At 43.4% G+C, this 11,768-nt stretch overlaps 2 protein-coding genes across 2 annotated transcripts in view; one reads left to right on the forward strand and one right to left on the reverse strand.

The window, feature by feature from the left end:
- The window catches only part of SPG11 (SPG11 vesicle trafficking associated, spatacsin), a 35,317-nt gene extending 32,695 nt beyond the window's left edge, over positions 1-2,622 (reverse strand). Inside the window, exons 1-3 of the mRNA XM_014283393.3 lie at positions 2,324-2,622; positions 1,125-1,303; positions 83-310 (exon numbers count right to left, since the gene is read on the reverse strand). Coding sequence (XP_014138868.2) covers positions 83-310; positions 1,125-1,303; positions 2,324-2,535 — 619 coding nt within the window. The 5' untranslated portion in view covers positions 2,536-2,622. The remainder of the gene's footprint in view (positions 1-82; positions 311-1,124; positions 1,304-2,323) is intronic.
- A 650-nt stretch (positions 2,623-3,272) lies between these two features.
- CIAO2A (cytosolic iron-sulfur assembly component 2A) lies at positions 3,273-11,438 on the forward strand. Its single transcript, XM_027811375.2, has 5 exons — positions 3,273-3,500; positions 6,836-7,000; positions 7,981-8,030; positions 9,829-9,874; positions 10,960-11,438. Exons 1-5 carry the CDS (start codon positions 3,374-3,376, stop codon positions 11,055-11,057), a joined length of 486 nt encoding a protein of 161 aa, XP_027667176.1. The 5' UTR covers positions 3,273-3,373; the 3' UTR covers positions 11,058-11,438.
- Positions 11,439-11,768: the final 330 nt, after the last annotated feature.

Raw genomic sequence — 11,768 nt, forward strand, 5'->3', positions numbered from 1 at the left:
ACTTAACCCTGACAGAAAATAAAAATTACTTTGTTCTTCCAGATCATTCACACTGAGAGCTCATCTCTGTTATGAAGGATACAAATCCAGCCAGAACTGTCTAATAGAAACAGGATCCCCCTGCAGAAGTATGTATCTGTTACTCTTTCTAGAACTTGTGGAGGCAAATCAAGGGTAAAGCAGTCACATTTTTCTAGGGGTGAGTCTTCTCCAGGAAAAGTAAGATGCACAACAATAAACTTATTGAGCAGAAGTATGCATTTGTTGTTTTTAAAAGACAGTATCCTCAAGGAGAAAATTGAAGACAGACCTGTAAAGTTAAAGATATTTTAGGATTATAGTGATCTGGTACTTTTGATTTGTGAAGATATATCAGTAAAATTACAGCTCAAATTTATCCTCTGCTACCCTCTTAACAGAAGTTGGGATTGCGGGGGTGGGGGTGGAGGGGTAGGGCTTGTTTTGTTTTAAAACTCACTTCCTGTCAGCAGCCCTAATTTTAGAACAGTTTCCTAAAACAGTGTAGGCTTTTTAAGTGGACAATACTATGAGAAACACAAAAAATCACCACAAAACATTACTTCTGTCAGCACTGACAATAAAAGCTACAATCCTTGGAAATAAAAATACTTTTAGCAAGGGAAACTGTTTAAGAACATGTAGAACACCAAAGGTCTAGGTCCTGCAAAGACCGTGCATTCTAATTGTAGACTACATTTGCTAGTTACAGAACATAAGGTTAAACACATAATTAGCCTTTGCAGGATTAGTGAGGAGCTGCCCTATGTCTGTTTTCTTCCCATCAGTTCCAATATTAAAGGGGAAGTTTGACACAGCAGGGTTGCGTAAGTATGTTTTATTACAGTTTGTTTTTAACTCTGTATCATCCAAACACCTTACCCTACAACAGTTTGATTCCCTCTAACAAAGCCATCTTTGAATGCCGAAATGTCACTATTATTTTTCAAGTTCGTTAACACTGCTGCTGCTAACTTTAAATCAGTGTGAAAGTATTTGACACTTCCCTAGTGTTCAATCCTACTGCCTTGGTTTGTTTCACCAGGTGAAGCAGAATTAGACCTATAATAATTTCAAATATGGAATACACATTGAAATTTACTCACTAATGTTTTTAACTTCAAGGTGCTTTTTAAGTGTATCTTCCTTACAACTGTGCAGGGAAACTGGGTTGTATTTTCCATCTTCTCTAGTAAATTCATAGACAAACAGTTCATTACTTTTACCAAGAGCCAGTATTTTTGTCTTGTCTGCTTGCAGATCTTCTGTATTCTCCCACATGAAGCTGAAGATACAACATTTTGTTTATTGACCTTATTTTCTTTCCACGTATCATACTGAACGTTTCTGGAACTGTACTCATGATGGACAGTATCATTTTAATCTTTTGCAGCAAATATTCTGCCACCACCCCGTCCCTCCCCAATACTATAACACATTTCAGCCATAGCAAAGACTGCAATGCAAGACAGTGCTTTACAAATCCCTACATCTCTTCATCTCAGGAATACGGGGGGTTTCTATCCTTGTATGTTTCTTTCCTTCAGTCATCCATGACACATGCTATGCGAGTGATACTCTGCTTCAGGACTTCTAGAAGGAACACCAGTACTGTCAGCAAGAGAAGCAGAGCATATTGCCCATTTCCATACGCTTTGCCTCCCCTTCACTTGGGTTGAGAAACATTTCAGGCGTGTGTCTTCACACCCACCCTTGTATGGGGAGGGGAGCAGGCAGAGAGGAAACAGCTACAAGACCACATAGGATGGTGTGGAATGAAACAAGAGACTAGAGCACTGTAACAGTGTTGGCATCATGTGATACTGCAGATGTCTGCAACTGCAATGTGACTGTGGTTTTGACTCAGCATTAAAAGCTACTAAAGCAAATTAAAAACATCCTGTGATTGTTGAATGTCACACACAACAGCTGGCCCCTGACCAACAAAGCAGTCAAGCAGTCAGGGTGCTACAGAATCTCAAGCCAGCAACTTAAAAAAAAGAAGAAAACTTGTCTGTTTTTGTCATCTATAATGAATACACCCGCAAGTAAACAAATAATTGGGTGTAAATCAACGTCCCCTTCAGCAATGGGATTTTAAGGGGAGAGCATCCCATTCAAAGCAGGATTTGAAGTTCCCCTCAGCCTCCTGTAGCTTTCACGCCTGCCCTCGCCAGTGCAGGGCTGCTCCCTTCCGAGCGGCGCCCTCAGCCCCTGGGGTCCTCCCGGCGTCTCTCACCAAAGCAGAGCAACGCCGGGGAGCCCCTCCCGGCCTCCCTTCCCCTGCTCGCCCCCTGCCACTTACTCAGCCCAGGCTCCCGGGAGGACGCTGCCCCGGGCCCGGCCGCCTCCGCCCGGCACCAGAGACTCCAGGTAGATCCCACCAGGGACCAGGAGGCTCCCCAGAGCGTCCTGACCCCTGCTCAGCCGGACCCGGGCTGCGTCCCGCAGGCAGCACTGCGCCTCCCCCAAGAGGGGCGCCAGCAGCACACGCAGCTCCTGCTTCGCCCCTTCCATCCTCCTCAGGGAGGGCCGCCACCCTGGCCTAGCTGCCTTCCACTCCCCCTCCCGCCGCCATCTTGGATGGGGCAGCTCTTCCTTCCGGTCAGCTGACAGCGCTGACCAGTGCCGTGGCGCGACTATAACCCCCAGCAGGCAGCGCGCCCAGCGCAATGCACGCTGGGAACTGTAGTCTCCGTGAGGGCCGGCGGGCAGAGAGTGGCCTGCCACCACTCTCGCTCGGAGTGGCCGAGGTAGGCGGCTGCCTCTGGGGGCCTTTACATTCAGCCTTCCTTGTAATAAACCATTAACCTTGAGCCGTCTGAAGAAGCTCCAAACCTACAGCAAACCTACCCCTCATTCCCACTACCCAACCCGCGCCTCTTCCTGCCGCATCTCGCGGCTCCAGCTTGGAAAGGACATCATGGCGGCTCCCTCCCACACTGGCCCTCAGACGCTTAGTTACCACCGTTATTTGGGAATTGTGGGGTTTCCCGGGGCAAAGCGCGGCATGCCGAAGGTATTTGTGCCCGTACGGACGGGCCTACCGGCGCCGCGGCAGCTCCGCAGAGCCCAGGCACCGTCGGGAGCCCTGCCCGGAGCCGCTGAACCCCCTCGGCAGCCCGCTTAGAGAGGCAGGCAGCCCACTAAGAACCCCACGCAGTACCGAAATCCCGCCAATCCTGAAGGAACGGCTTAGCCCCGCCCCTGGGCGGAGCAGCCACTGGCTGGCCCCGCCCCGGGCAGGGCCTCGGCAACGGTGACCTGGCCCCGCCCCGCCCGGCGCTTCCCGCTGGCGGCGGCGGACGGTGGCCGCGAGGGTCCGGTCCGCGCTCTCCCATGGCGGAGCGGGAGGATGTCGCTGGTGCTGGGGCTGCTGTCGCACACGCTGAGCAGGGTGCTCTGGTACTCCGGGTTGCGTAGGGGCTGCCATGCCCCCCGGAACCAGGCCATGGAGCAGGACAAGGCGCTCGAGGTTTACGGTGACTGTCGTGGGGCTGTTGGGGGTCCAAGGGTCGCCCCTCGGGGCGGCGGAGGGGCTGAGGGGTGTGTGAGAGGCCCTGGGGGCCGGTGCTGCTGTGCCCTTGGGCTGTGAGGTGGGGGAGGCCAGGCCCTGCCCAGCTGTGTGCTGGGGGGGGGGGGGGGGGGCGGTCCCGAGGGGCTGGAGCGCGGGTGGCTGCTCCTGCGGGGCAGGAACCAAGTGTATGTGGCTTGTGTGAGGACAGGGGTCGCTGCCAGGGGCGTGGAGCGAGGAGGGGTTGCCCCTGGGGTGTTGGGGGGCCCGGGAATATTCAGGGAAGGGTGGGGGCCTGGTTTGGGGGCCGGCTGGCTCTGCCCAGCCCCGGGCTGCGTCTGGAGATTGGCGGATGCTGTGACCTTGGCATGGGGGGGTGCCGTGGTCACTGTGGGGGTCCTGAGCAAGGAGAGCGCTGAGGGAACCTGCCCCGCTTGGCTGGTGGGTGCTGCTGCTGCTGCTTCCCAGCTCCCCAGCAGGTGGGAAAGGGGCTGGGCTGCAGGGGTGGGGGGTCACCCTTTGTGTTTCATCACCTTACACAGAAGAGGAGCTGGACACACCTGGACAGGCAAGTCATTCCAGAAAGGTCAGCCAGCTAGTCCAGCAAAATGGAGATTTCTGTTCCTTGAATGACTGAGTTTTTGGTAGAACCTGGAGAGATCTCACCTCTGGAAATGCTACACATGGGACCTTGCAGGAATCCAAAAACATCGTCAAGCTTTCCGGCACAGGGATTTTGTCGGCAGTTAGGAGTAGTGTGAGGATTTTATGCAGCACTGTACGCACTTTTATCTAAAAAGAACAAAAGAGGAAACAATGTCAAGCAAACTCGATGTTAAAACTTGAGTGATGGTTAAATATAGGTACTTTGAAACATTGGTGGTTCTAAGTAATAACTTATGAACATTAGGCATGTGAGTAGTCCTGCTGATTTCAGTTCATCCGGAGGGTTATACATGTGCATGATCTTTGCAGAACTAAAGCACCTGTCTGTGTAAAATCTAGCTTTCAAAGACCAAAGGCATCCATGAAGTACTGCGGAGCTAAATCAGTGACAGTGTTCCTGTCACTGCTTGGTAAAGGAATTAATTTCTCTTGGGCCTTTTCACACAGAAAGAGGATAACATATAAAAATAGAGAAAGAAATTTAACAGAAATTACAAGGAAATGTGTCTGTGAAGATACCTGTGTTGCATGTATATGTGAAGTATTTTCTTGTTTGGTTAGACTTCAGTAGTTGGCTAAGACTTTAAGCAAAAAGTGATACTAGAGCCAGAACAATGGAAAAAAGGTGAAAATACTTGTTATTGGTCTGACAAATGAGACTATTAGTCTGTTTGCTGGTAAATATTCTAATAGAGCTAGACAGCTTGCTTGTTACCATCACGATCCTTAATGTAATTGAGGGGACAATTGTCAGTTCTTCAGGAACACAGAACAAATAGCCTTGTGACTTCTGTTGTGTCTTCTAGGTTTGTAATTCAGCAGCATCACACCCTTATGATGTAGACAGAGAAACAGAGGCTGGGGGCTGCAGCTGCAGAATGATTCAAGCGATTGTCTGCTTCCGTGGAAGTCAGGGAATGGGACTCAGTTCTCTCATTCGTCCCAAGTTTTGTTTTATGGTAGGAGCGATGACAACTTTGGAAAGCATTTCCCAGCCCTGCTGAAAGCATTACCTAGGTCTTAAGAGCAATCTGAGTAGCCCTTGCAGGAGGGTGAGAGGTTCTGAGAAGGGTGAGGTGAGTACCAGGAGTAAAAGCTTATACAACTGTACAAACTTCCTTGCTCGCCAGTCAGAGACTTTAGGCTGTATCTGTGATTTCAGGCATACCCTTCTCAGACGGATGGATTCCAGACAGACATGAACTACTGTTCCTGCCCACTGGCTGCCTGCTTCCTTCCTGCCTGTAGTATGGCAGTATTAGTTCCAAGTTGTACTATGCCTGGGATCCTTGTGGAGAGGCTGGGCCTGGCAGCTTAACGGCAGGAATGCGCTGAAAGCAGCTTTGCAGCTCTCAAGAGCTGCGTGAGTCTGTACCTGAAGATAGACTCAAGTAATTTGCTGTAGTGAAGGCAGCTGTCACATTTGCTTTGGCAATGCAGTCGGCTATTGTAGTAAAGCTATTGGTAGGGCTACACTAAACATAAAATCACTATAGCTAGCTAAAAATACCTACCCATTCTTTTTTTTTTAACACGTTTAGGTTTTTTTAAACTGATCTTAACCTGTATCCCTTTAGTTACCTTGTTTATACCAGAAATGCTCGTACTTGCATTACTAAGGGGCAAACAACTGCACACAAGGCAGAAGTGAGGGAGAGGTGACAGCTGGGAACTTCCTAGGTTTGGTCTTCACTGTCAGAATTAGTGTTTCTTCAAGTTACGCTGTGTACATGGCACAGATGTGAACAGGCTAGAGATCTCATTGCCTTGCCTTCTGTGTTCCGTTACTCAGCAAACACATTGAAATGCAGAGACTTATTTTTTTCAGGCTCTTAGGAAGTGTACTGAATTAATATATTCTCTTGTGCATAATTTTTCAGTGTCCTATAATCAAATATTGTAGCTTTTGAATATTACTTTAAAACCTTTTGCTCTATGGAAAAGCAACAATAAATGTAGTTCTGTTTCATTGTGTAATGAAGTCTCCTTAAGCTAATCCAGAACACATTGCTTCTATAGAAGGCAACACTGCTTATCATTTTCTATACAGGTATATTAAACCTAGTTGATCCCCATGTTTTAGAAGCTAAGGAAGTGACCGTGGATACAGATAAATATGGATTAGTATATTTTTTTTATATTGGCTTTCCTTAAGATGGCTTCAGAATCTTATCTGGGAGGCCCAGGCTAGGAAGCAGAGAGAAGAATAGAAGGAAATCTGGCTTGTCTTGTTAATCGGTTAGATTTTGAAAAACCTGAAAGGCAAGAAAACCTATCTGAAATATTACATCTATGTATATCTTTTGGATGGGCTAGTATTACATGACATGTAGTTCCAAAGGTAATACATATCTTTTAATAGGCATGTTTTGATTTCTCTTCATTATAATGGAATTGTAAAAATAATAGCAAGTTTAGAACTGGAATGTGGAAAGTTAGTGCATAGTGAACAGCAAATGCCTCAGTTTGCCCAGTTCTGAAGCAACTCATGAGATGATGTAGCACTGATATTTATAGCTCTGTCTTTTCTGAACAGGAGCAAAATGAACAATGCTGGGAAGATGGTTTCTAATAAAAGTACCTTTTATTAAATTCAAGAAAGCTACTTAATTGTTGGTCACTTGTCTTCTGCTTTAGATATAATCCGTACTATCCGGGACCCAGAGAAACCTAATACTTTAGAAGAACTGGAAGTGGTAACGGAAAGCTGTGTTGAAGTGCAAGAGATAGGTGAAGACGAATATCTGGTCATCATCAGGTTTACACCAACAGTACCTCATTGCTCTTTGGCTACTCTCATTGGTAAGATTTCTCTTTCATTAAATCTGTAACAATGAGCATAAAGTTAATTTTAGGTTGTCTAATAACATCAGTTTTAGTTAAATTTCAGTATTGCTTTGCCAGCAGTTTGACCAGAGAACCCTGCTACCAAATGCAAACAAACAAAAAACTAGAAGAAATGTGGGGACATCCATCTATTTTTATCAAGTTAGGGAAACTCTTCAAAGAGAAGCTCTCAAAAATCAGCTGGGAAGTGGTACAGAGTTCCTTCTTTATATTCTCCCCATTATTTTAATAATGTTAAATTGAAAATTTAGCTCTTAAATTTAAAAAAATGTTTAAACTTTATGATTGCCTCCCTTATCTTTCCCATACTTTATGGGCTGTTCTCTTTTCCCACACATGGACAAAAAACCCCACAGGCAATCCCAGAATACCAAAAAGTTCTAAGCTGTTAGGGGTTTGAAAGCAGTTAAGTTGTATGAGACTCTACACTAGCTTGTTTTGCTTTCTTTTATTCCCCCTTTTTATTTGTGGTGAAATTGCATCTGAAAAATCACATTTGAGATCTCTGAAATGATTTGTTTAAATGTACCAAGGTTAGCAACTTTTACCATTTTAGATCCACACTAAGATTTCTCAGTCTGTTTTGAGGATTTAAGGGAAAGTAAGTCTTTAATGAAGAAGTACGTGTATTTATGCCCAAACAAACCCTTGCAGCTTTGCCTAAAAAGCAAAGTATAGGTAGTGAAGCATAGATGTTTAGAGACTAGAGACCTCATAAGCTTGTACAGCAGGAAGGAGCTTAACTGAGAAGCTACAGCCGAAGGGTCAAACTGCACATTATTTGGCCTCCTCTGTGGCTTGTGCTGCTCAGAATACAAAAGGAGAAGGTTGTCAATTTTACTGGTGATTTTTGATCGTTAAATGTGTCTTCTCTGAAAATGCACCTCAAACCTTGAATTTTACAAGAAAATCTCTGATCTGTTTTGTTTAAACAGGCCTTTGTTTAAGAATAAAACTGCAGAGATGTTTGCCTTTTAGACATAAGGTAAAGTATCTGTTCTGGAGCGTGCTTTAAACTACATGAGTATATGCCAAGTGCTCTTTAAGAGTGTGTATGCTGCAAGGATCAAGTAACTTGCAAGATGTGATTAAGGATAGGGTCTTCTTAAAGCTTGTCATTTACCTATGGTGGGAGTGAATGTTGTGGTACAGCGTAGCACCCAAAGGGATCTGCGAGTAACTGCGGTTATTCCTTTCCTTTACAAAAGACCATTTATTGCTGCACTTCTGAAGTGCACTGTGTTTCGAGGGATTTCCTCACCAGCTGTCATTCGGGTTCTTGCTTGGTGGAAAAGAGGGTGTTTTCAAACCCCACGTTACAAAGTGTTGGAATCATTCTTTTGCCTTGGGGAAAATGAATTTGGCCTTCTGCAATATTTCAATCTATCTAAGCACCATAAATATAAAATTAAGTTACTGACTCTGCTGTACTGTTTGGAGTATCTGAGAGTTGTCTCCAGCGGACCAACCCGCTGAGCGAGCAGCCCTGAAAGCCAGAGAACTGCTCTGTTGCCCGTTGGAAACCCATTAAGCGGAGTTCCACTGCTCTGTGTGGGCATCGTCTAGGAAGTAAAAACTTCAGAACGGTTTCATTAGAGTTTAGAGGAGCTGCAGAATTCAAAACTGGAACTTCATCGAAGGAATATATGACCTGTGTCTTGGGAACTGTTGTATAAATTGCATAATGGCCTGACCTAGGTTAGTATGCTGTCCCTAACGGAGGCCAGCCCTCACTGTGCTGTTGGAGAGTAAGAGACTATATAGGTAACAAGGGGTTAATATATCCTTAAAGAAAGCTATTTGGGCCTTAGCAGGAGCCAAGAGTGGACCTTTTATGACAAACATAGTCTTTTAAATAGAGCTGTAGAAACTTGCCCCAAAGAATTCCAAATATAAATTAATTAGCTGAGGATTTCTGGTGTTGATCTTTTTGTTGTTTTGTTTTTATAGTTGCTAGCTTCATCTTTCTAGCTAAACAGTGCGAAGTGAGACTTGCATTTCTAAAAAAATAGGCAGACAATGATTTGTTTTGCTGAACACATGGTAACAAATAGGTTTAGCTTCAGCGAGATAAGGTAAAAGGCATAGGAATTATTTACTAGGTTTTCTTTTGGTACATCAATTTTCGAGATCTCCTTGCAGCTTACTGTGTGTGAGGGGGTTTTGTTGTTTTTTCCAGGCCTGGTAAATGCATGAAGGTGATTTACGTCTGTTTCGATTCTAGTCTTGCAGTCTGTTCCCATGCAAGAAATAGAGACTGCATCACACTGCTATTTTCAAAGAGACTATCTGTGATTCTCATCATTGAGCAAAACTTACTAGGAACATTTTATTAGGAATCTCTTCCTAAGGATGTCTTTTCAAGACTGCTTAGCTTGTGAAAGTGACACTTGCAATTCTGGTGGCTTTTAAATAAATTGTTCCTGAGTTGTGGCCTGCAGAGAGCTTGCTGAGAAGGTCGTACCAGTTCTCTGCCCTGTTTGCAGTAGCCTAACTGCAGGTACTTTTTCACAAGAGCAGTTGATATTAGTGAGGAATGAATGGCTCCACAATTTTGAAGAAAGATTGTTGGGGCCTCTCTGAAATGGGGGAGGAGATTGTCTTGTGACTGGGTTGCAGTGAAGCCGAAGATCAGCTCTTAACATTGATCCCCTTTTGTTCTGTGAACATTTTCAGGAAGTATGAATTACATGTATCTGTACTGTATGATTATTTTTTTCTTCCAGTAATGAATATATTCAACTGTTGATGTATGCATCTAACATTAATGATCTCTCCTTTAGCTGGAAATCTACATATCTGAAGGTACACATTCCACTGAAGAAGACAGTAAGTAGAGCTTATGAATGACTGCTGTTGCAGATTGTGCGTTTGTGTTCTTTGGAGAAATCTTTTTCTTCCTCTACCTTACTGTTCTTTTCAGAAATGAATAAGCTGTTAAAGCTTTAAAATGAAACATGTAGTTGAGGCTGTTTCAAAAGCTGTTTTGGTACTGTGAACAGATGCTTGTTGGTGGTTTTGGTTTTTAAAACAAACAAAAAACCCCCCACAGTTCTTGCAGGTGTTAAGTTGTGTTTATAACAAAAGAAGTTGCTACTGTGTTGCAAAATAATTAACATGAAAAGCTTCCTGACTTGAGTGGTCTCCCTGTCTTAACATAACAAAAATATGTTTCTCAGTCAATGTTTAAAATAAAACTTACAGGACATAGACATTCTTTCGAAGCTATAGCTGATCACTCTCTTAAGCAGCTGTTAAAGCCTTTGCCCAGGCAATGTCCCAGGCTTTTTTGTTCTTAAGGATTAGATATCTTTTTGTGTTGAAAATTGGTTCTTTTGATTAAATGATTAGAAATTGAACCTGGAGAACCTGGACTACTAATTTGTCATGAGTTTCATACTTGATTTTAAGACGTATCGTAAAAGCATCTTGCATTCTTTTCCTAAACTAGAGAAGTAACAAAAATGTTCAGTTTCTGATGGGTTTTTTGTGACTGAGCTTTCATTTGCTTTCTTCCCAGTTTCCTGCTAATCCTCTGTCCTTTGACTACTGTCTCTTGAGCACGCACATATTCTTCTTGTCTTGTCATCCTTCTATTGTGTCTGGCACAACCTTCTTATTTTAGGCCATGCCACTTAAATGCCTGCCTGTACAGTGCTTTATAAGCTGTTGTACAAATGTCAGTTTTGGCTATTATGCAAATAATATCTTCCACCTAAAGAGAAAATTGAAAAGAAAGTGGACACACTGTACTGTTACTATAGGTTTTCTCAGTCTTTGAGCTGGGTGTTTACTAGGTTTGGAAAACCTTCACTGGACTATGTTATCTTGTATTTGTCACCTTACTGATGCAGTATGTGTAAAGTACCACTGAAAACTACTTCTGACTTTGCTTTTTATGTGATGTCTTGCAGTCAACAAGCAAATCAATGACAAAGAGAGAGTAGCAGCTGCGATGGAGAATCCAAACTTGCGTGAAATTGTGGAGCAGTGTGTTACGGAGCCTGACTAGTAGCTATAATACAGAGTTAATCATTTTGATACATTTCTTAAAATACCTTTGTTTAAAAAAAAAAAAAAAAGAAAATAATAATAATCAAGGCCTTGAGTTTAATACTTGAGTTCTTTCTATCTTCCACATGTTTTTTAAAAGAAATTGTTTATAAGATAGATTTAAATTATGATAAATTAGTCTCTAAAAATAAAGTGAAGTGTATAGTGTTAAGCATTTGTAATTTCTGGTGTCCAGAGAAATATTTTATGATTAAAGCAAAACAACACATACGTATTGCCTTCTGACAGACATTGTGATATAAATTCCATTTTGCAAGTTAAATTTCTACATTGTTTCAATCACTGCACTGTAAAAATAAACCAGATTCTTGTACTGAAATGCTGCTTTCTGAGTTCAGAAATTGTCTTTTTTTTTCTTTAAGCTTAGGTTTAGATGGTTGGAGAAGGAAACAATTTAATTCAAGTTCTTTGTTGATAAACACGTTAAAGCTGAGATGAATTCAGAGAAAGAATTTGGAACAAAGGGACTGGGCTAGAACAAGGTAGATTTTTACGGGGATGCTATTCCTGCTAAATATTTGTGCTTTTTTTCCCCTGTTTAGTACATGTTTCTGATTCTGGAGGCTTTGCTTTATAATTATCCTGAGGGTGAAGTTTTCCTATGGACAAGGTATTGCCAGTTTGATGCTGCTTTTCTTACGACTTACCT

The sequence above is a fragment of the Falco cherrug genome, chromosome 7 (assembly GCF_023634085.1).
Source record: "Falco cherrug isolate bFalChe1 chromosome 7, bFalChe1.pri, whole genome shotgun sequence".
NCBI classification, from domain to species: domain Eukaryota; kingdom Metazoa; phylum Chordata; class Aves; order Falconiformes; family Falconidae; genus Falco; species Falco cherrug.

Bases quoted from the DNA above. Each gene is read 5' to 3' on its own strand.
- CIAO2A (XM_027811375.2), top strand. From the start codon at position 3,374: ATGTCGCTGGTGCTGGGGCTGCTGTCGCACACGCTGAGCAGGGTGCTC. The intron at 7,001-7,980 runs GTAAGATTTCTC...TTGTTTAAACAG, and splicing joins CTCTTTGGCTACTCTCATTG to GCCTTTGTTTAAGAATAAAA. The intron at 9,875-10,959 runs GTAAGTAGAGCT...GATGTCTTGCAG, and splicing joins ACATTCCACTGAAGAAGACA to TCAACAAGCAAATCAATGAC.